We start from the raw sequence: 24,575 nt of genomic DNA on the forward strand, positions 1-24,575 counted from the left end.
GCGGAGAAAGGGAAATGGGACAAGATGGCTGGAGCGATCCAAGCGCGCCTGGGGGCGCGGCGGCTGCGCGGGCGGGGCTCCGGGGAGTAAACGGGCGGCGGCCCTCGCTGCAGGCCCCAGGCTGCGGACCCACAAGCCCGGGGTGCGTCGCTCCTTCCCACCCCCTGCCTGGGAGGCGGTGGCCAAGTTTTGGGCCCCAGCTCCCGCGAGTCCGAAGCCAGCCCCATCCGCCCCAGATCACTCCCTGCCGCGTTTGCGCTTGTCTTTTGGAAATACTGAAGGAGCTGACTTAGAACTCCGGGGAGATCTTTTCTTTGGAGCCTCTGGAGGACGCAGCCTACAAGATGCACACTCACTCCGCACCGAGGAATTACCCGGGCCCCTAGAGGGCAGGAGCACGGCCCTTTGTACTGGTCTGCGAGCCAGCCGACAGGAGCATTTGTGGCCCGAAGGCACCGAGTCATTTCGTGGCCAGGGTGGGGGGCCCAGGAGTGCTCAAGCGTTGGCTCTGTCACGGACTCCTTGGCTTGCAGAGGCTTCCATCGGAACCGGCTTGTAGAGCGGACATTCGAATTTGCTGTTGTCCGCAAAGCCCAGTGCGGGTCTTCCGAGCCAGCCACCCTCCAGCCTGCTTATCTTTCCCCTGGTTAACAACCCAGTTGGGGAAATGCGCCCTCTCTGTCAGCCACCTTCAGTGCTAGTAAGTCAACACCCATAGCTTGCAGCTGATTCCATGGCACTGACTGTGAGGAAGGAAGTTCTGCCTTATAATTTCGTGCTTAAGCCTCTTGTCTGCCTCACTTCTGTCCTTTGGTCCCTGCAAAACCAGCCTGGCCTCTCTTCCACAAATAGCTTTTTAAATATTTGTAGGTTGTCTGATCTCTTCTCTACCCACAGCCCCACTTATCATAATCAAATAGGTTGCCTTCCAACTTCCTGGTGCTTCCCGGGTAGCCCATCCTCCCCAGGCCTGACTAACCCCTGCGTCCATCCCAGCTCTGCCAAATCCGTGCCTGCTGCGGTTGGTGGAGGTTTGTGGATCGTGAGCCTCCCTTACGGGCTTTACAGAGCTCGTGCTGACACCTGAAGTTTCTGAACTGAATCTTCCTTACAGAGATGGAGTCCACAGCCTACCCCCTCAATTTGACCTTAAAGGAGGAGGAGGAGGAAGAGGAGATTCAGAGCCGGAAACTGGAGGATGGCCACGTGGATATGCAGAAAGTGCGAATCTGCTCGGAGGGTGGATGGGTAAGTGTGGGGTTCACGGCACACAGGTAGAGGACCAAGCTTAGGATCCTGCAGGCTCTGCAGGCTGATGGAGTCTCCTGGAGCAAAAGAGGAAGTTTAAAAAAAAGAAAAAATAGCCCTGCTGGGTATGTTAGCATTCCTGAGTAAAGAGCCCTGTGGCTTTCAAAGCAGGAAGAATGCTGGTTATGGAATCAGCCCTCCCAATCCACATAGCTTATCCTGGAAAGGTTGGAAGTCCTGTTTCCCTTGCTGAATGCCCTGAGCCCTGCTCAGAGCCAGGCACATTGTAGGTGCCAAGCAGATGCTGCCAACTGACTGTTAGGCAAAGAGGATCGTTTCGCATAAGACTTGGGGTGTTGAGCTGGTGTGAGGAGAGCTTTGCGAGCCTCAGACACTTGGTTCTGTGTGAGCATCTCCAATAAATAATTCACGCAGCGGAGCTGCAGTGCTGGCTGGGCCAGGTTCAAAGATTGGGATATGGTGGGCATCGGGGAAAATAGAGATTTATACCAGAATTGTGTGATAAAGTAAAATAATAGCTATAGTTACGCAGAGTAGTTAAAGGGCTTCTTGATAACTGGACATGAGTAACAAACATTTTAAATAAGCAACAGGTTGGCATTCTTTTCCGGTACTCACTGTGTGTAGTAATGGGAGTATTAATGCCATCTTTGGTTCTTACCAAGGCCATACCCCTTGAAGTGCTTGTTCCAAACCATCCAGGCTGGATCCCTGCCAGATGGAGGAATGGGGCAGCAGGGAGATGCTTAGCCCCAGAGACACACCTGTATGCTGACATTGCTTCTTAGCCAGTGCTTCTGAGCTACAGCTCAGTAGTGCATTTTGCTTTGTATACTGCCCCTCAATTTAAAAAAAAGGAAAGCTAACATAGACCAGGGCTCGCCACTCCGCCATGGAGACCACTCTGCCTTTGTCTCTGCCATTGCTTTCTCCTTGCCAGTTCTGACAAGAGGGAAGGCTTCCCTGTCCCCTCTGGACTGGAGCAATAGACACCCTGGGCTGGGCCAAGGTGCCCAGCAGGAGGTGTCTGGATGAGCTGAGAGCCTTGGCAGACTGGCTGTAAAGGAGGCTTTCTGAGGGTTGAAGCCAAGAGAAAAGAGCAGGGCGGTGATGGCTGAAGTTGGGAAGGAAGAAATGTAACTGAGGAGCTTGAATAGGTTGGGGATTTAGCATTGGTGGCCTCCGGAGGAGGGGAATCTGCTGCCCTGCTAGCCATCAGCAGACCTGGTGCTGGGTACTGTGGAGGCAAGACCCCTGCTCTTGTGGAATTGCTAGTCTCGTAAGGAAGTCAGAGAAGTAATAGCTGATTGGCAGTTGGGTGTAGAGCCCAATGCTGAAGGTCAGCTCAGGAAACGGTAGCCAGGAGTGGAGAGGCTGGTCATGGCTCTAGTCTCCTGCTGGGTACCACTGAGTTGATCTCCGCTCAGGTCCCATGTGTGTCTGGGTAGAACTGCCACTTGGGGTTTTCTTTTCTTGGCTACAGAGAGTCTTTAGGGTCCCTGCAGGTGGCCAGGTCTTTTCTCCCACATAGTGGCTGCATGGGTTCCTGCTCTCGGATTTTCAGTTAGTCAAGCCTTAACCATTGTGCCACCAGGCACTTACCACTTAGAACAGTGGTATCAGCGGGGAGCAATTTTACCTCCAAGAGGGCAATTGGTGGTACCTGGAGGCATTTTTCGTCATGGCTTGGAGTGGTAATCCTGCTGTCATTTAATGATTCAAGGCCAGGGATGCTACTAACCATGTTGTAATGTCCAAGACAGGTCCCGAGACAGTTCTATCCAATCTAATAACATGTCCGTAGTGCTAGTGCTGGTGCTGAGGCTGAGAAACCCTGCTCTAGAGTGTGAATCTAGGGCAGGTGAAATTATTTCTAGATGCACTCATAATTCAGCATAACCATCATACTATGTTTTAGGATGAAATTTCTCAGAATTGGAATAGAAATAAAATGTCAAGTAGAGGTGAGGGAAAGGAAGCAGGAGCCCTGGTGGCGGAGTGGGTGGCATGCTGATCAGCAGTTTGAACTGGCCAGCTGCTCTGAAGGAGAAAAGACCAGGCTGGCTACTACCATGAAGATGGGAGCGTTCTCCTCCTCCCTAGAGGGTTGCGGGAGTTGGAGTAGAGGGCAGATTCGTGGTTTTTGGTTTTAGTCATGAGAGGAATCAACCAAGGGGAGGGGTTGCTCAAGCAAAAAGTACTGTGAAGGGAAACCGGATCTCAGAATTATTGGTTCACCAAGCTGGAACTGAGCATCCACGGGGAAGAGAAACGGAGAAGGAGGCGAAGTATGGAGGCCGGGAGGGCCATCTGTCCAGGGTGGTCTGCACTGAGGAGTCGGGGCTCTTTCCTGAATAGCTCTGAGGAATCGCATCTCAGTTCATCTTTCCAAGGGAAGCCAAAGGTTCTCGCAACGGAGTCCTGGGATAGTGCAAATGGTTAACATGCTCCAGCTCTTACTGAGAGTTGGAGGTCGAGTCTACCCAGTGGCACCTCAGAAGAAAGGCCTGGTGATTTTGGGGAGATTAGCCCGTGGAAATCCTGTGCAGCTGCTAACACACAGGATTGCCTGAGTCACAGTGGACAAGAAGGCAACTTACTTTTTTTTTTTTTAAGTACTCACAACCACCATGCTGACACTTTAAATTGCCTGGGAGGAATCTCAGGCTTTGGAGTCAGACTTTATAGCTCTCTGACTACCCATAAAAGTGAGGTCAAAACAACAAAATTCACCACCATCAAGTTGATTCTAACTGATAGCAACCCTATATAGGGTGTCCAAAGCTGAAAATCTTTTACAGGGGCAGGTAAGCCTCACCTTTCTCTCTTGGAGCGGCTGGAGGGTGGTAGTAATACCTATACCCCTGGTTTCTTTCTTTTTATTATTAATCATTAATCATTTTATTGGGGTCTCTTACAAATCTTATGACAATCCATCATTCAGTTGTATTAAGCACACTTGTACATATGTTGCCCTCAACATTTCTAAAACAATTTTCTTTCTACTTGAACCCTTGGTATCAGCTCCTCTTTCCCCCCCTCCCTTCCCCACCCTCGTGAATCCTTGATCATTCATATATTATTTCATATTTTGCACTGTCCATTGTCTCCCTTCACCTGCATTTCTGTTATTCGCGCCCCACCCCCCCAAACCTGATTTATTTTTAAAAGGCAGCGAGGTAATACTTCCTGGCACAGTGCTTGGCACCAAGCAGGGATCCTACCAGCGTAGCCTCTCTAGCCCTGAGCTCCCTGCTTCCCACTGCGTGGTTGGGAGGCTTCAGTGAGACCAAGGAATGTGAAAGCACTTATGACAGTGCTGGAATGCGCACTTCCTGAGCAGAGCCAAGCAGTGCTTGCACACTAAGGGAATAACACGTCGTCTCTGATGGGTCTTTGATCTTCTGAGGGGAGGGGAGCAAGAATTGGGAGCACCCACCTGCAAGGCCAAGAAAGGGGTGCTGGGAGTTGGACCCCAGCTGGCTGGCTGGCTTCTCCATTTTGCCCTGAGCTGCCCTGTTTACCTTCTGCAGCGCTCAGTCAGATAAAAGGCCTCTGTGGAGCCAGGGAAGGCCTGCATAGCAGGACCTGGCTGAAGGCTGGCTTGATTTCACACAGAGGGCTGCTGTGAGGAGAATGGCTGAGCCACTGTGCTGCATGCCTCTAGAGCATAATGCGGACTTGTTTGAAGAGCCTCCGGAGCTCTGTCATAAATGGAAGACAGTGAATCCCACACTGGCTCCCAGCCTTGTGCCTCTTGCTAGTTCTACTAGCCTAGGGGGTGTGAAGGTGGTGCAGTGGTTAAAGTGCTCAGCTGCTAACTGCAAGTTGTGTGGTTCGAGCCCACCAGTTGTTCTATGGGACGAAGGTGAGGCAGTTGGCTGTAAAGATTATCTATAGCTTGGAAAGTCCCTGAGGCGGCCATACTCCATTGGGGGGGCTGCTGTGGTTCAAAGCTGACATGACTGCTCGGTTTGGTTCCCTGTCTAGCCTCAGTATTGACAGCCCCTCTGAAGGGTGGGGCATAGCCAGGCCTGCGTCAATTTTATTCAGCAAAGGTAGAGGGACTACAAATAGATATGGCCCTGATCTGGAACTTCCTGGGGAGAGAAAAGGGCAAAAAGAGAGTTGTTGAAAAGCCTGTGGAGCGAGTGCAGGTGCGATGGAAAATTCCTGGGCTGACGAGCCTCCCCAGTCGGTGACAGTCTGAGGAAAACCTAGAGACCGGCCCTGGTGTTTTACAACTTAAGGATTTGTATCTCTTCTTGCTCCAAAGAGTAAGCTCAGTTTTGTGACAGAGAAAATGTAATGTTACGTGAACCTGTTCCGTGTGAAACAAGATCAGGGAAATCCAGACAATATTGCCTTAGATTCAAAACGTATCGCTACCGGGGTTCTCGTTCACATGTATGTGGGTTTATTTCCAACAAAATGTCTTTAAACGTGCCCTTGCAAACCATGGGTGGCCACAGACAGGTTCTCTCAGTAGTACACATGGTTTAGTTTCATTAGGAGCGTGGGTAGTCTCATAGTGGTGACGTGGTTACTCTTGGGGATGCGATCCACAGGATCAGCAGTTCAAAACCATCAGCCACTCTGGGAGAAAGGGCTTTCTACGTCTGTAAAGAGTTAGTCTCCAGAACTCACGGACAGTTCTACCTGGTCCTATAGGGTCACTGAGTTGGTATCAATTTGATAGCAGTGAGTTTGGTTTCATTGAGCCTCCTTGGGCTGCCTTCAAAAAAAAAAAAAAAATCCAGTTAAAATAATGGCTTTGGAGCCAGTTCAATTTAAGGCTCAGAAGGCTACAGCAACTGGTTTTATTTTCTTTTGGTATTCCAAAGAGGTAATTTTGATAGATTGCCACATGGGATGCAGAACAATCACTGGGGGGTTGATGAGAAGATTAAGAAAGCTGCAGTGGTGTTTGTAGAGTGGTAGTGGGTATTTCCTTCTTTCTGATCTCGGCAAAGCATAATGTGTAATGTACCCGCTTATTCTTGCAGGTTAGTAAGGGCTGTCCTCCAAATTGCACTGGGAACCTCGTGCCATCTGCCCTCCAGCCCTGATCTTACCTTCAGGCTTCTTTTTGTTCCCCAAACTCAACGAACACTTGTGGGGGACTGTTCTCCACAACTGAATGGGTCACGGTTGTGTACTTGAAGGGTAATTTAAAGAGACATCAGACAAGACGTGCAAAGGCGCACCTCTTCTCATGGCAGGAGCTAGCAAGCCAGCTCATACACGTACATAACAGGAAGGGGTTGTATGAGAGCAGCGGTTCTCAACCTGTGGGTCGTGACCCTTTCACAGGGGTCGCCCAACTAATAACAGTAGCAAAACGATAGTTATGAGGTAGCAACAAAAATAATTTTATGGTGGGGGGGGGTCAGCATAACATTAGAAACTATATTAAAGGGTCACAACATTAGGAAGGTTGAGAATCACTGCATTAATGGCATACGTGTAACAGGGAGCATGCTGGGATACCATACACGCAACAGGAAGGTACTTATGTAACAAGATGGGTGGGTTTAGAGTTAAGGTGGCAGCTTAACCTTAGTTGGCTCTGAGCTGGCGTGACCTTAAGTGTCCCTGAGCTGTTCTCCAGAGGAACAATCTATGATCCTTAGCAGAAAGGAGTGGGCCCTACTAGGAGTAGGACAGATAATAGGGTCCGATTGCTCTTGATGGCAGATAACTTTCAAGCATATAAAGTAGCACCCTTGTGCTTGGAAGCAGTACCTTAAAATTGTCGTGATGACGGGGGAAATTTGGGGGGAAAGCTTTGGTTATGAGAATGTGACTGGGATGCATCTCCAACCCATCAATACCAAGGCCCTCTTCACCAGAGTCTGCCTCCCAGACTCTTAAATATGAGCGTTGAGCATTTGTCTGAATACACTCTCTTCCTAGTTCTAGTTCCCACACTCAGAAGGAATGTGGTTTGAGTCCCTTGTGTGTACAAAACTGCCCTTTTTACATAGTGTTCAGTGGAACAGCACGGAATTTGTTGGGGACGGTTAGAGAGATTGCTGTCTCCTGAAGTGTGTGCCCCTAGATGGCAGACATGTCCAGAAACAGTGTCTTCACATTGTGCTGCTTGTGTGTAATAAAAGTTTTACCGTTTTTGTAGCAGTCCTTTTTAGCTCACCCTCGTTTTTTCCCACAACTACTATCTACAGTTGCAGCCCTGTAGTGCAGCAGGTAAAGAGTTTGGCTGCTACCCACTGGGCCGATGGTTCAAACCCACAAACAGCTACTCCTTCTCTGAAGAACAATGAGGCTGCTTTATACTGTCATTTCTGTGAGTCAGAATTAACTCCCTAGTACTGGGTTGGGGTTTTGTTTGTGTGGGTGGGTGGGGTGGGGGTGGGTGGGGGCTTGGTTTACACTATCTCCAAGAGGTAGAGAAGTTAATTTAGGGAAACAGAGCTCAGGTTTTACCCTCCATGAGCTTCCATTCTGATGGAGGAAACAAACAAGTGAGCAAAAAGGAGAATATATGCTAAGTGCCACTCCATTGTTGAGCCTAGGGCATTGTGGGATTTGAAGGTGGTCACCCCGCACAGGTTGAGCTGGGCCTTCTGGGAAGCAGGACCCTTAGGAGGTGAGTGGCTGTTGGCCTGGCCCAGACTGCGCACGAAACCTGAGGCCATGAGAGGAGGTGTGTGGAGACCTGGGAGTGTCAGTAGTTTGTCCAGGGACGCCACTGGGTTCTGTGTAAGAACAGGAACCTTAGGGCTGGGAAGGCTGTGGCACATCCAAATCTCAGCCCTGCTGTTAGATAGCCATTTGGCTCCCAGTGGGAAATGCAGCATCACTGGGCCCGTTTACTCCCTGATTAGACAAGACTCGTTTTCCTCCACACAAGCGACGGGAACAAATGAAGGCGGTATAGCACTAGCTGTAATAAGTATTCCCTAAATCAAAGGTCAGAGGTTGAGTCCACTCAGAAGTGCCATGAAAAGGGCTTCCAGATTACGTCCCCCCCCAAAAAAAATGCCAGCCACTGAAAACCCTTGGGAGCATGGTTGCATCCTGGCACATGGGGGTAGCTCTGTGCCAAAATCAACTCGGTGGCATCTGGTTTGTGTTTAAATGTCAGATGCTGGGGAGGGAGGGAGGAAAGACAAGTTTGTGTACAGATGGGTGGCTGACATGAAGAGTCGGCGGGTAGTACAGACCCTGAGTGACTTTCTGAGCATGCGCATGCTTACCATCACCTGGCGTCCAGCTCTGGGAAAACGTCTGAAAGTGAAAAGACAAAGGAGCCAAACAGAAACATGATTTCCTAACTACTAGGAACCCTGGTGGCAGAATGGTGTACACGTCAGCCTGTTAACCACAAGGTTAGCAGTTCAAGCCCACCAGCTGCTTGGCACCAGAGAGAGGAGGCTAGAAACCAAGGGGCCGTTCTCTTGTGCCCTAGAGGGCACAAGAGCCAGAATGTTGGGCTTTGTAGCAGGAGTTTCCATGACCGAAAGAAGGTAAAGTTTAAAGGAAAACAACTGTTTACTAAACAAGCAGAGGCTAGTTTGGGTGACCGCCTGCTTTAGCAGGGAAAGGGAATAGAGCAGTGGTTCTCAACCTTCCTAGTGACACGACCCTTTAATACATTTCTTCATGTTGTGGAACCATAAAATTATTTTCGTTGCTACTTGATAACTAGTTTTGCTACTGTTAATCGTAATATAAATATCTGATATGCAGGATGTATTTTCATTGTTAACAAATTGAACATCATTAAAGCATAGTGATTCATCACAAAAAATATATTGTGAAATATTTCTAATTACAAATAAATGAAATTTTGTCTTGACGCATGGCATAGCATGGGTAACAGTTGTTACACTGGGTACCTGTAGGTGGGCAGATCTGCATGTGGGCAGTCGCCTGGAGACAGAGCAGTGGTTTCTCAGTTCCTAAGACCACCGGAAATAATGTATTTTCCGATGGTCTTAGGCAACCCCAGTGAAAGGATTGTTCGACCTCCAAAGTGGTCGCGACCCACAGATTGAGAACTGCTGAAGTAGAGTGTTCTCTGTGGGAAAAGGGGTGTCCGTGGGCTTTCTGCCAACCCGGTCTAAGCAGGGACATAAGCTCTTGCTGTAGCCTCGAGTTACATGAACGGAAGGTCTAATCTAATCAGCCTTCTCTACTGCCTGTGCTCTAGCCCGGCAGGGCCAAGGAGAGCCCCATCCCTCACTTTCTTCCCCGGGTGCCTTCGGGTTCCATGACCATTCTTTGACTTGAATCCCGCACCATGAGTGACACCTGCCTGACAGAAATAAAAGCTTCTCAGACATATCAGCCAGCCAGGTGCCCCTGCCCTCAACTGTTAACTCACTGCCATTGAGTGGCGTGTGTCTCACAGTGACCCTGTGGGACAGAGTAGACCTGCTTCGGGATTTCTGAGGCTGTATGTTTTATGGGTGTGGACAGTCTGTTCACCAGCAGAGATCAAACTACTGGTCTTGGGGTGAACAGTCCAGCGCATAAGCCACTACCCCACTAAGCCCCCTGAGCGTATCCTAGGAAGCCAACTTCATGTCAAGTATTGGTGCCCTCTTTACCACGGAAACCAGGCCCCTCCCACACCCACCGGGATCTGGACGTCTTGGGGGTCTGGTAAGGGAGAGTGCAGGGCTGCGGTGAGTGGGTTGGGATGGGTGTGTGGTTACCTTCTCTAGACTTGGGAGTACAGGAGAGGAAGGTGCCAGCGCCCTGCTGGGTCTGTCAGGGAGGGTTTTCTTCTCTGGCTGCTGCATTCCTTATCCAGGAACTGAGGGGTGCAGCCTGCTGTGTTGGAGGGAGACTTGTGTCCTGGTCCCCTTTTCCACTGGCTGCCACATCAGTGCGAGGTGACCTGTAAGCTGCAGGGCTGGGTCAGGTGGTTTCGGGTCCTGTCCTGCCCATGCTGCGCATCAGTGTCTGCATGTGCCTGCTGCTGAGAATGGCCTGTTCGCTGTTCCAGGTCCCAGCCCTGTTCGATGAGGTGGCCATCTATTTTTCCGATGAGGAATGGGAAGTTTTGACGGAGCAACAAAAGGCCCTCTACCGGGAAGTCATGAGGATGAATTACGAAACTGTCCTGTCCTTGGGTAAACCTTTGTTTTCCTTTGTTTCCTGGGTGCGCCCGCCGAGCCCAGGGAAGTGTTTCTCTGTCTGTGTTCCCTGGTCTAGCCAAACTGCCCTCTCTCCTTCCCTTGGACTCTGTCCACTTCGTGCCCATTTCTATTGGAGTGCCTGTTGTTCATTTGGGCAGGCAGGCTGTAACTGCAGCTTCCTTCCGTGTCAGCAACGTGTCCCACCCTCAAACTCCCATCACTGCATCCAGGCATTCATAAAACTAAAGATGCTGAGAAAACTAACCTGAGCAACGACGACACCACAGGCTGGGTCTGTGCTTCGAGTGTCCTAAGGGTGGAGGCAGCTTGGTTGCTGTCAGATTGGCCGCAGAAGCTGGGGGCATCCCCTCAAAGAACCCTTGCGCCCCTCCCCAGGGGCCTGTCAGGCATCTAAGGATGTATGCACTGGGAAGCGTGTTACCAGTTGGCTCGCACAGGTTCCCACGTGTTTGCTGGAACTGGCTGCACCCGCAGTGATTTGTGCCAGGCCTCTTCCTGGCCGTCCCTTGCCCATCTCTCCCTTCCTCTCACAAGTCTCTGTGTTGAGAAGACCAAGACGGTGGCGGTGGTCAGGACGATCCTTCCGTAACGTAGACTGGGTTGGCAGCTTGGCTCCAGGAGAGTAATCAGTGCTGTTTTATTTCCTGTGAGCAGAATTCCCATTCCCTAAGCCAGACATGATCACACGACTGGAAGGGGAGGAGGAGTCTCAGAAACGCAAAGAGTGGCCGCTCCAGAGAGGAGCCTTCGCAGGTAATGGTCTCAAGTCAGTCCCGCGTCCATCCAAGTGCGAGCCTTGTGAAGTGGGGTCATGGGTCGGGCTGCTCACGGGAGTCATTCAGCAGTTGGACCCCCCCAAGCTGCTCCCCTAAAGACATTCAGCCTCCCACACCCACAGGGACCATGCTGCCCCATCCTATGGGGTCACTGGCAGTGAGTTCGGGTTTGGGTGTGGCGGGTTCCAAAGGGGAGGCAGAAAGAGTATGGGCTTTCAACGTTTCCCATTTTCTAATGCCCTGTGACCTTAGGGAGTCCTCACCTGTAGGCTTGGTGTGAAGTGAAGTGAAGCCTGGCTGGCATCGGGCCTAGCACACGTTTGCCAACAGGGCATCTTGGTGCTCGCACACCCCAGGGAGTAGTGGCACGAAGAAGCCCCTTCGCACCTCTTTGCCCTGGCGCCCTTCACCCTGCATGGAGATGCAGGAGCAGTGGTGGGACATGCTCAGCCCAGTCCATGAGCCCCACGCTGCCCTGTGTTGGGAATGTGCTTAGGAGAACAGCAGTGGGACACAGAGGGCATCCTAACCGCCTGGTAGCAGAGTTCCATCAACTCTAAGTCCCCTCTCCCCCGAGGCCTATGTAATATCTCTGAATGTGCTTGAATGCCTCTTAATATTTGATGACATGCCTAGCTTAAGGTAGTGGCTCCCCCCACCCCTTTTTTTATTGCACATTTAGGAACTTCCTATCAATTGATGGTATCTTAGTTTTGGTTAAATTGTTTGGGTCCTGCTCCGTCTGATAGAGCTATTCTAACACTGGCATGCAAGGCCACGTTTCTGCCTACAAGCTTAATTTTATAGAGCCGGGGTGTTTTCTGATGGCTTGTTTCCGCTACAGGAAGGGTCATGATTCAGCTCCTCAAACCACATCCAAACCCGGTGCCATCGAGTTGTTGCAGACTCGTAGCAGCCCTGCAGGCAGGGCAGATGTGCCCTGTGAGGGTCCAAGACGGGCTCGAAGTGGAGAACGCCTGACTCCTCCATGGAGCGCCTGGTGGTCTCAAAGTGCTCGCCTTGCAGATCGCAGCCCAACTACCACTCCACCTGGTCCCGCTAAACCTCTTAGGATTTTGTGGAATTGTGGGCTATATTTGGCTTCTTGTGCATTTAAGTTTTTTTTTACCTAAGAGTCCCCAAATGACTATTTGGTGCAAGCCTTGTGCTTTAGGTCCCAGCACTACCACTTTCCAGCTTGGTTATCTGTTGCATTACTAGCCCCTGCAGCTTCATTTTCTTCACTCGTGAAAAACACCGTGATGATTTGTAAACATTAAATACCGTAGTGCATGTAGGTAAGGACATAAGCAGAAGCACCTTGTTATTCAAAGAAACCTGTTGGTGCAACAGTTACATGCTCACCTGCATGCAAATGGAAAGATTGGCGGTTTGAGCCCACCCAGCTGTTCTATGGGAGCAAGACCTGGGGACCTGCTCATGTACAGACACCAAATTCACTCCCATCACGTCGATTCTGGCTCATGATGACCCTAAAAGACAGTAGAGCTGCTGCTTTGGGTTTCCCAGATTTTAATAAGTCTTCCCGGAAGCACACTGTCTCGTCTTTCTCTCTCGGGAGTGACTGGTGTATTTGAACTGTGGACCCAATGCATAGTCCACTGAGCCACCAGGGCTCCTTCCTGTACAGAGCAGCACAGCACGGAAAACCCTCTGGGGCAGTTCTGCTTTCATGGAGAGTCACGGAGTTGAAAACCAGCTCGATGGCACTTACAACATTTTATGAGGTTATTTTGACGAACTTCAAATTAAGATCTGGTGGAATGGTGAGGTCATCGTTAGGCTGCTTCCCTGCTAGGTCAGAAACCACCAGCGGCTCCACGGGAGAAAGATGGAGCTTTCTACTCTCATAGAGTTACAGTCTAGGAAACCCACAGGGCAGTCGACTGGTCTATAGGATCGCTATGAGCTGAAATCCACTGATTGTAGTGAGTTTAGTGGGAATCATGGTGCCAGGAATCATGTTTTACCCTGTTTTTTACTTATGGGCATTCTTCTTTCCCTCCTGCTTGTCTCCCAGAGAACGAAGACTCCGACATGAAGTCTCCAGACTGGGTGGGCTCCGCTAGTGCTACCTCCCAGTTTCCCCGCACCTCGCCCTCACATCTGCGTCTGCCTGGGGACCTTGCCGAGCTGCCTGAGTGGAGCGAGGGCTACCCCTTCTACATGGCCATGGGCTTCCCTGGGTACGACCTCTCAGCCGACGACCTTGCCGGGAAGTTTCAGTTCAGCCGGGGCATGCGCCGCAGTTACGACGCCGGGTTCAAGTTGATGGTGGTGGAGTATGCTGAGAGCACCAACAACTGCCAGGCTGCCAAGCAGTTCGGGGTGCTGGAGAAGAACGTCCGAGATTGGCGCAAAGTCAAGCCACAGCTACAGAATGCCCACGCAATGCGGCGGGCCTTCCGGGGCCCCAAGAATGGGAGGTTTGCTCTGGTGGACCAGCGTGTGGCCGAGTACGTCCGGTACATGCAGGCCAAGGGGGACCCTATCACCAGGGAGGCAATGCAGCTGAAAGCTCTCGAAATTGCCCAGGAGATGAACATTCCCGAGAAAGGGTTCAAGGCAAGCTTGGGCTGGTGTCGGAGGATGATGCGGAGGTATGACCTGTCGCTGCGGCATAAAGTGCCCATGCCGCAGCACCTGCCAGAGGACCTGACCGAGAAGCTGATCACCTACCAGCGGAGCGTGCTGGCGCTGCGGCGGACCCATAAGTACTCGGTTGCTCAGATGGGGAATGCAGATGAGACTCCCATTTGCTTAGAGGTGCCGTCTCGGGTGACTGTGGATAACCAGGGCGGGAAGCCCGTGTTGGTCAAGACCCCGGGCAGGGAAAAACTGAAAATCACAGCCATGCTCGGTGTCTTGGCCGACGGGAGGAAGCTCCCACCATACATCATTCTGAGGGGCACGTACATCCCCCCTGGGAAATTCCCCAGCGGGATGGAAATCCGCTGCCACCGGTACGGGTGGATGACCGAGGAGCTGATGCAGGACTGGCTGGAGGTAGTGTGGAGGCGGAGGACTGGCGCAGTGCCCAAGCAGCGAGGCATGCTGATCCTGAATGGCTTCCGGGGCCACGCCACCGACTCTGTGAAGAGCTCCATGGAGAGCATGAACACAGACATGGTCATCATCCCGGGGGGCCTGACCTCGCAGCTGCAGGTGCTCGACGTGGTGGTCTACAAACCGCTCAACGACAGCGTGCGGGCCCAGTACTCCAACTGGCTGCTGGCTGGGAACCTGGCGCTGAGCCCAACCGGGAACGCCAAGAAGCCACCCCTAGGCCTCTTCCTGGAATGGGTCATGGTGGCCTGGAATAGCATCCCCAGTGAGTCCATCGTGCAAGGGTTCAAGAGGTGCCACATCTCCAGCAACCTGGAAGATGAGGATGACGTCCTGTGGGAGATCGAGAGTGAGCTGCCGGGAGGCATGGAGCCACCCAGGGAGTGTGATGTGGAGAGCATGGCCGAGAGCAACTGACCGGAGCGTTGAGGTGAGGCAAACCCCGAATGCGGCTCACAGTGACCCTGCAGGACAGGGGAGAGCTGACCCTGTGGGTTTCTGAGACTGTAACTCTCTTTACAGGAGGAGAAAGCCCTATCAGTATACTTCCTGTCTTAGCTGACAGTGATGCCGTGGGGCGGGTGCCAGCGGTTTGTGCTTGGCTACTAACCATAGGTTGGTGATTTGAACCCACCTGGTGGCATTCGGTAGAGAAGAAAGGCCTGGCGGCCAGCTTCCACAGAGCATGGTCAGGAAAGCCGCCGAAGTAGTTCCACTCTGGCACGCGGGGCCGACCAGGAGTCAGAATTGTGGTGTGGGTGTGTGTGTGTGTGCGCGCGTGCGCGCGCTTCATTGATGCATGTGTTGAGTGCCACATACAATTTTTTAATTGGTTTATCCCCATTTTTGAGGTTTCCCGTAGCCAGCAGTGTATTCTTGTAGAGAGCAGACCATCAACATGAGACACTCCCATGACCTGGACTCGCGTGGGGCTTGCTCTACAGGACCTGAACCCCAGGAGAATTCGTAGTCAATCAAGTGACTAGAACTTTTCATTTGAGGGCTTGAACGTTGTAAAAGATTTGGGCCTGAAGGCTCATTGACATTGTTCAGTTGACAGAAAGTTTTGTCTGAAATAATTTTCACACTTAATGCTTAGGGCCAGTCAGCGTGCAGCCTGGTGGGCCTGTACAGAGAGAATAGTAAGCTGGCCTCTGGGCTGAGGGAGCAAAGCCTGCTTCTGCCTGCCTTTCTCTGGAGAATTCAAGTTATTTGAAGCAGTAGTTTTTTAATATAGTTTTATTGTCATGTGGTTCACATATCATACAATTCAGTAGTTCAGTCGTATTCAGAAGTGTTCCGAGATCATTACCAGAACGTTTGCTTCCCGCGCCCCCTCCCCTGCCATGCGCCTAGGTAATTACTAGCCCCGTTACTGTCTCTAGATGTGCCTGTCCTGGATTTAATATTCAGAAAATTATGCAATATCAAAACAAATAAGTGAAGAAACAAACACCCAGAAAACAAAACAGAAAAGCTCAATCGGAAAGAAAGCAGAAAGTATTAAAAGCTGAAACAATTTTAAACTGGATCAAAAGGGAGATCAAATGATAAGGTGTTATATTTTTAACTACATCTGCCATATCAACTTTACAATGTTCTGTCTGTTATTCCCGTTTTTAGACTACAGTCAGAGGGGATTCAATGGAGGCTACATCTGTGTGGGGATCTTGTAAGTGGATTTTGGGCTTCCACATTCACCTATAGCAGTGGTTTTCAACCTTTCTAATGCCGTGACCCTTTAATCTAGTTCCTCTTGTTGTGGTGACCCCCCAACCATAAAATTATTTTCGTTGCTACTTCATCACTTGTCATTTTGCTACTGTTACGAATCGGGCAACCCCTGTGAAAGGGTGGTTCGACCCCCAAAGGGGTTGCAACCCACAGCTTGAGAACCACCGACCTATAGTCTGCTGCAAACCAAACTGGGTGTTCAAAAATTAAGCTGATACTGTGCCCTCTGAATTTGGATTATATTTATAATCCTTAGATCACACAGGCTGTTGTTAGACGTAGTTGACACCTCACATGGATGGCTGCTGTTTGAAGACAAGCCTTTAAGACTCCAGACACTGTTCTTTCTGATAGCTGGGCACCATCTAGTGCAGGCGTCCTAAACTACGCCCGCTGAGGACATTTATCTAGCCCGCAGGGTGTTTTTGCCCATTTTGCTTTTTTACTTCAAAATAAGATATGTGCAGTGTGCATAGGAATTTGTTCATAGTTTTTGTTTTTTGTTTTTTTTACTATAGTCCGGCCCTCCAACGGTCTGAGGGACAGTGAACTAGCCCCCTGTTTAAAAAATTTGAGGACCCCTGATCTAGTGTCTTCACCACACTTTGTTAACTACCATTTTCTCACAGTAATCTCTAAAGGTAGAGTGGACAGTTGCATAATTTCTTGGCACTCAGCAGATGTCTGAAACACAAGTTTTAAAATTGAGTCTTTGCACCAAAAAGAATAAAACGGTGTTTCTAGGAGTAGGTGAATGAGTGGAGTTTAGGGACACAGGCAATAGGCCAGGGCATTTCAGAGAAGCAACTTTAAAAGAAGGCTCGGGCAGGGCCAGGTATGAGGAGCTAATGACAAGTTAAATGATCTCCCTCCCCATGCAGAGTTTTCAAGACTAAATCTTTGCAGGAGCAGTCAGTCTTTCTCCAGCGGAACAGCTAGAGGATTTGAACTGCCAACCTTTTGGTTAGTAGCCAAACATTGAACCCCACCACCAACAGGGTTTATACGAGGAGAGAAAGCGGACTCATTTTACCCTATTCATTTCTCTAAGGAGCCCTAAGGTCACAGTGGCTCAACACTGGGCAACTAACCAAGAGCTAGGTGGTTGAAGCCCACCAGTTGTTCTGTGGGAGAAAGATGGGGTTGTCTGCTCTCGGAACAATGTGCACTCAGAAACACTGTGCAGCAGTGTTCTCCTGGCCTGTGGAGCCAGTACCAGCTTGATGGCCGTGCATTTTGGTTTAGTTAGGTCTCTAATTGTCAACTGCACCCATGTCTTAAAAACTCTCGCTAGCCATATATATATCAGACTACTTTGTGCAAGACAACCTAAACGTGATAGTTGAGGTTGTGTCCAATGAGCTGGGCTATGGTTCAGTGGTTTGGCATTGATAGTGGTGCAGTCATCAATTTTGTGATCAGATGTCATCCTTTTTCCGCAGACTACTGATTTTCACATAATGGCCTGGTCTTTGGAACCGAACCATGTTGATAATTGGGTACAGCACTTTTATATAAAGGAAAAGTTCATCTTGGCCTTTGTTCATTCCATTTCAACCTTTATAAGCACACCCGTGAGTTTAATTACAGCACAACCAGGGGAGTCTTGCAGAATCACCCAAACCACCTTCTTTTCTTGTGTCCCTTGGGTTTTTTGCCCATTGTATACTTTGCCCCTTGAATTTAACCTCTCCTCTCCGCAGGCTGGTTGACTGCCTGCATTGCCTGCCAGCCTCTGAATTGGAATGAACTTCTGTCCTTCCCTCATTTTACCTTGTGCCTTTTCCTCTCCTTGTACAAGAGCATCCTTAGGCATTTCTGCCCAGCTGTCAGCAGAGAAAGGCAAGTTGTTGATGCAAAACACAGTCGATGACAGGGTTCACATCTAAAAGCAACCAGGTGCTTTTGCCGTTCTCTGCCCTTTGTTGCCTCGGGCAACAGATGACAGCAAAGCTGCTGCTGCTGCTCCCTTTGGCAATCTGACTGGTTGTTTCGTGGTGGGGTTATTGCCCGTGCTGAAACATATATCCACAAGCCAAAGATTATTTCATACTTTGGTTTGTCTCTTTTCCAGCAAAAGCAACGTTGATGGCAGCTACCATATTGGGGAAGAAAATCCTCTAGAAGATTCTTGGCAGTGGGCAAAGCAGGAAAAGGCTGTGGTGCCCCAACAGCTTGAGCTTGGACAGCAGCCTGTGCTTCCTCTCCTGGGGACACAGCCCAATCCCACACACTCGAGGTCACACGCATCTAGGATCCTGATCACCAGAGAGGAAACGGCGTCTGCCTCACTCGGTTTGAAGGAGTCCCTGCGTGCCCACCCATCCCAAGGACCCTGTAAATAGGAGGCACGATCCTGCCAAGAGACTGCTCAGTATCAACAAGAGACTCATCAGCAGGCACAGCTCTGCTGGTGTCCTGTGTGCACAAAGCCCCCGTCAAGTGTTGTATCCTGCTTTTGAAAATGCTTCCAAAGGTAGACTTTGCTCTCACACTAAGACTGCAGAGAAGGCTCTGTAGAAACCTTGTGTTGGTTCGCGTGTGTCCACCTGCTATTAACACGTCTCCTTTTTGGGAAAAACTAACATCTCTCTTTGGGAGATGCTAACATAACAAAATTAAGACATACTGGCCTGGTGCCAGCAGGTGTTTTTTCTATAGAGAAACTAGGTTAGTGTGGAAGATGGAGGTTAAAATAAACCATGCTGTTTATTTATCTTCCCAATCTGGTCGGCAGCTAGACTTTATTAGGGTCTTGTTTGATGCCCTCCTCCTCTTTTTTTCCCTCCTTATATTTAATGATAGGACAGCATTTAATACACAGCTCCTCTGTTCTCAGGCTGCCTGCAGAAGTCACCATAAATGATCTGCTGTCTACTTTGGTGCGAGGCCATAGGACTCATCTGATACTTGTTAATTTCTTTACTATTTTCATCACAAAGGTGTTGGGAGGGCTTGGGCTTTGGGCCACAGCTATTTCAGGACTTGGTATCTTCTACTCTATTGGATGTTGAATTTTTACACTAAATAGTCATTTGCATTCCCATATAAGTGGAATGTTAGAAAAACATTCCCTCAAAACTATCTGCTACTAAAGTATGCCCCATAGATAAAGCCAATGCTAGAAATGTTACTCCAGTAGCAAATCTGCATAGCAGCAGCTTACCCTAACCACTTCCTGTAGATGCAGATCACCTCTGTACCATCAAACTGTTCTCAGCATCTTGAAAGACCAGTTTCTACTCAGGTACTCATTTCCTTGTTAGTAATTCGCCTTTCTGGTTTTCTTTTTTTAAACCAGCCGTCCCCTGCCTCACAAAGGGAGAGATTTCATTCAACTTCTAGTATCTGAACCTACTTTAATATTTTACTCCCATTTGCTTTTGCCTGTATTATATTGTTGGTCATCTCCACCTCAGAAAACCACCCACTTTCCATTTCACAAACCTCTCTTCCCTCCAGCTTTCCCTAATCCTCAACTGCCTTCGTTCCTAGCCCTTTCCTCTTTGTCTTACTTCATTTGCTTGGGAGCTTAAAGGATTTTACAAGACCTGATTTCCGGTTCCTATGTCGGAGCCATAGTTACCTTGCTGAAAAGAGTAGAAAGTGGGCTTGACTCCTTGATTCCACCACCAACTTCTTGAGTCTCATCAACTGATAGATAATGCCTTGCAGGTTGCGTAGCACTGGAACTTTCTAGAGTGATGAATGGCTCTACTGTCAGGGTTTTTCTGGGCTCAGTCTCTCCTGAATTATACACTGTGCCTACTAGAGCCCCAATACAACTATATTGCAGAATGGCTATGACCCTAGAGTTACTATAGCACATATTGAGACAGTAGTTTTACTCTCCAGTAGATAGGAACTCACCCCAACAATAAAGTTTGATAATAAAGACAATAGGCTCTGGTGGTTTTGTTCTTCACCTGCTGGCATTGTGACTTTTCACAGTATTGTCTAATAATCTGGTTTGGTAACTGTTAAACCCCGAAACAAAAGTCCATGGTATGGCATTGAAAATACTGTTAGTATCTTTGGAGAAAAGGAGAGGAAGGTTTTTGTGTGTGCTTTTAAGATCGGCTTGCTTAAGGTGAGGCGGAAGGATTTTGCATCAAAAGCTTAGGAGAATCATGGTTTGAATGCTCTCAGGCTTGGCCCGTCACTAAATCTCGAGGAATTCCACAAAGGGCATGAATCTAGAATGAGTGAAAACATGCACACAAGTTGATGGATAGAAGAGAGTTAGCTGGTTTGGGCTCTTTGGACTTGAATTAGGTGAAATCGTTTACAGAGCACATCAGGGTCACACCGACATTTCATACACATTCTGATTCAACTCATCCATTGCAATCCTCTTGGATGTACGATCACCTCCCTGTGTCTCCTGCTTCTCTTCCTAGTCTCCTAACCCTCTCAACTTGGCTCTTGGGTAAATGCTGCTCTTTTGATGAAACAATCGTGGAGAACCCAACAGAGGGGATTTGGTTCCACACCCAAAGGGCAAAGGCCACGTCCGGCTCCCTACCAGTCTCCAGTGATTTTGAGTTTGGCCCCACATTTTCCCCCCATTCTTCTAGGACCTTCTTTCAGAGCAGTTGGTGGTGGGTGCAGGGAACCATCTAGTGCTGGTCTCGGGTTGTAGAAATGCTTGCATGGTCATTCTTAGCCCAGTGAACCGGTATTTCCATGCGTCTCAGTCCTAGTACCTCAGATGGCTACTCACCAAAGTTTGGTTGATCATTACCTTTGTAAACTACAAGGTCCCGGGACTTTTCTTCAAGGTGTTTGGTGATCTCTTAAGAGTATCAGTGACTTTCCCCCTTCGCGCTTCACTACATCCATAGGTAAGTTGGCCAACTCACTGCCATCAAGTCAATTCTGACTGACCCTTAAAGGCAGGGTAGAACTACCTCTGGGTTCCCAAGGCTGTTAAAGGAGTAGGAACCCTTGCCTTTCTCCCTTGGAGGGGTGGGTAGTTCTGAAGTGTTGACCTTGTGGCTAGCAGCCCAATATAGTTATACCCCCAGAGTTCCAACACCCCCCACCCCCATTCACTGCTCTCAAGTCAGTTCTGACTCATCGTCACCCTATGAACTGAGAACTGCCCCTGGAGGGGTTACAAGACTAGATTTTTTTTTTTTTTAATGGGAATATAAAGTCACAGCTTTCTCCCGCAGTGCACTTGGTGGTCTTGAACTTCTGACGGCATGTGATTGGCAGCCCAACACAGCTCCTTCTCAAATAGTATTTATGAGCATACTCCCATTCTCCCTTTCCCACTGTTCTGCCTGTGTCTATCCAAGTCTGCCCATGGATCATCACTATTTCAGGAGTACTTTAAAAACCATATTGGCCTCTGTTGCCTTTAACTCTTGCAAACCTCCCAGGGTCTTCCATATAGACCATCATCAGTTTTCCCCTAGCCGCCCTTCCCCTTCACCCAAGTTAGCACCTGCCTGCCCTCACACTGGACTTCCTTTCTCCCTTTCCTTCCCACCCCTTGGCACCATCAGAGTATTTGTGTGAAAACCTTTTCTTGGCTTGATAATAGTGGTCTCAGACAATAGTTATTTGCGCTTGAGTAATTTCAACATAATGCCCTCCAGGTTCATCCCTCTGCAGTGCTTCAGATTGTTACTCTAATTTTTTACATAGGCTACCCTGTTTTCATAAATTTCTTTAAAAACAAAAGTATGGTAACTTAGGTGCCCTTTCATTGTGTGCTTTTTCAGTGATCAGTAAAATTAGCCTTGACAATGTATCACATCCCATCCGTACGAGTACCAATTAACATAGGAACCAGAATGGTGCAGCGGGTAAGCGCTCAGCTGCTAGGTCTCCTTGCACCGAAACTCACCAATGACTCTTGGGAAAGGTGGCCCTGGCCATCAGCTCTGGGAAACCTTATGGGACAATTCTCTGTCCTGGAGGGTGGCTGAGTTGGAAGCAAGGGCACACACAACAGCAACCTACAGTTGCCATGGAGTGGACTCTTGATTATGATTGTCAGAGGTGAACTGTGTTCCACAGGGACTTCAGTGGCTGGCGTAGGTGGGTTGGAGTAGATTGCCAAGCCTGGCTTCTGGTCTGCCACTGGCTGGACTCAAAGCTGCAGACATTCGCTTCGTTTGTACTACCTGGGGTTCCATGTCCATAGACTAGAATAAGCAGTAGTCACCTCTCCAAGAATGAACTTGTTTCAGCTCTCAGAATTAGATGCTGAGGAGCTAACTTAGCCACACCGTAGAAGTCTGACACCCCACCCTCCACCCCCCAAACCAGGTTTCCTTACCCTTTATATTCTGGACACATTTGGTTCTGAGTCAGTTACCTATGGTCAAAGTAAACATTTCGAAGAGAATTTTGTGAAATCTGATCAGTAACATCCCAAGCACTTAAGGCAATGGGGAGACTAAGGGCTTCGTGCCTTGTGATGATTATAGCAGTAAATAACGAAGGTGTTCACAATGTGCATGGAGACAGCCTGAGAGCCGAATGCTCCTTTGAGTTTCTGGGGCTATAAATCTTTGTGGGAACAGCCAGCCTCTTCTGTCTCCCTGGGAGCAGCTACTGGGCTTGAACTGCCAACCTTTTGGTTAGCAGCCTAGTATTTAATCCACTCTACCACCAGGGCTCCTAGTGAAATCAAGCTTTACCAAACCAGGTTTTGCAGTGGTACCCTTGTAGCTAAACGGCAGTTACTACTGAAAACCATACAGGAAAAAGCAACTTTATTCTAAATTTGAAATCTGGTTCCTATCCACGTATGTCTTCATTGAAACAATTATGTTTTTAAATGAAGTTTAATACAGCCCAGGATATCTTAGTAACCTTACCTAATAGAAGAGATGGCACTAGGATTCCAGGTGACCATGGTACTAGATTGGAGTCAGCCTTTGGTGAGTATAATGGAGGAAGTTCAAGTTTCTTCAAGGGCGCTCTTAAAAATATTTTCATACTTTTCTACCTCCTAGTCCTGCTTTCAACACTATCTCATCGTTTCAGTTATTTTCTAACAAAAACTGGCAGAACGAACAAATCTCTGCAGTTGAGAGTGTAAGTCTGAAATGCATGGAACGGGCAGTCTGCTCTCCTGTGACCTCACCAAGCCTACCAGCCTGGTAGAGGGGTTTCAACAGGCCCTAGGCAGTAGTAAGAGCCCTGGAGGCACCGCAGGTCAAGTGTTGCGCTGCTAACCACAAGGTCAGCCATTTGAACCACCAGCTAGCTGTTCCTTGTGAGAAAGATGAGGCTGTCTGCTGCCGGAAGCAGTCACAGCCTTGGAAGCCCAAGGAGCAGCCTTTCTCTGTCCTATAGGTCACCATGAGTCAGCCACAGTGGACTCGACAGCACTGGGTTTGATTGGCCAGGGATGTGTTACAAATCATAGAACCCGGTACTAAAAATATCAGAATGTGAAGCTACTCGAGGTGGTGGTCCTTGTTTTACGTGTCAAAATTGCAGTGCTGTCATCCTCGCACTCAGATCACATGCCCTACAAACTGAGTTTGGGAAACAAACGTCTGAAAATGCTCGTCGGGGCTGGAGGATGACTGGGGAAAGGTTCCCAGTGAAATTCGCACGGGCAGCCCCGCCCCCTGGAATACGGAGCAGGCGCACTGTCATGCTGGCACAGCTCCCTGCCCGGGTCTGTCTCACTGCTGGAGTTCTGCGTTTCCCTCGGTGCTTCCAGAAGCAGTTCCTGCGATGGTTCTGTGTCCTTCGAGAAAATCTACCACGATGACCCCTTCAGAGTCCCGCCACAACAGGTGCCACAACCTTTTGAACTGAATTTCAGTAATCGCATGTTTGGACTGGGCCTTTTCTATCAGGTGCATCCTAATGGGACATGTTTATTACTGAAAAGAACTTGTCTTGTCTGCAGCCATTCGCTGATCGCACGGCATGCTTACACATATTCTACTTGGCATAAATCCATACAGTATGCACTGGAAGCCTAGTAGTGATACTTTCAGATGCACCCTCCTGAATACTCAATGCAGACCACAGAGAAGCCAGACAGCCAGGCTCCCGGCTGACTCCATCTACGGAACTGTGGAGTCTAACACACTCCTCTCCTGGACAGCAGTGAGGCCCAACTGTAACCCAAATACTAACTCGGATACTGGTTCCAGCGCTAACAAGCCTTACAAACAATTGTTTCCCCAGTGTCTGTGAAGAGCTTCTCAGACTTGTGCCAAGAACTGAAACTAAGCTGTTTCTTTTTAATCCTAATCTACATATGACAAAAGGAAGACATTGCATGCCTTGATGAGAACCTGCTTAATCGTTCTCGTCTATTACATTCTTTTGAAAAGTCCACCAAGACTTCATAAAGCAGGGCATTTCCTATTTCACTAGAAAGCATGTATGTATTCCTTAGAAATTAAAAGTTTTCTCCCCAAAGATTTGGGAAATCAAATTCACAGCTACCGGTATTTAACCATATATATATATTTTTAATCATTTTATTAGGGGCTCATACAACTGTTATCACAATCCATACACACATCAGTTGTGTAAAGCGCATTTGTACATTCATTGCCCTCATCATTCTCAAAACATTTCCTCTCCACTT

The 24,575-nt window shown here is 49.0% G+C and overlaps 1 protein-coding gene across 2 annotated transcripts in view; it reads left to right on the forward strand.

Moving 5' to 3' along the window:
* Positions 1-19,897, forward strand: part of POGK (pogo transposable element derived with KRAB domain) — a 20,229-nt gene extending 332 nt beyond the window's left edge. Inside the window, exons 2-6 of one of the 2 annotated variants that reach the window (XM_045298072.1) lie at positions 1,115-1,248; positions 10,247-10,373; positions 11,055-11,153; positions 13,218-14,693; positions 18,072-19,897. In XM_045298072.1, coding sequence (XP_045154007.1) covers positions 1,117-1,248; positions 10,247-10,373; positions 11,055-11,153; positions 13,218-14,680 — 1,821 coding nt within the window. In that variant the 5' untranslated portion in view covers positions 1,115-1,116 and the 3' untranslated portion in view covers positions 14,681-14,693; positions 18,072-19,897. Of the gene's footprint in view, positions 1-1,114; positions 1,249-10,246; positions 10,374-11,054; positions 11,154-13,217; positions 14,694-18,071 lie in introns of those variants that run through there. The other variant, XM_045298073.1, reaches the window with a different exon arrangement.
* The last annotated feature ends 4,678 nt before the right edge of the window (positions 19,898-24,575 follow it).

The sequence above is a fragment of the Echinops telfairi genome, unplaced genomic scaffold (genome assembly GCF_000313985.2).
Source record: "Echinops telfairi isolate 266 unplaced genomic scaffold, ASM31398v2 ScPeMD7_7424;HRSCAF=8462, whole genome shotgun sequence".
NCBI classification, from domain to species: Eukaryota; Metazoa; Chordata; class Mammalia; order Afrosoricida; family Tenrecidae; genus Echinops; species Echinops telfairi.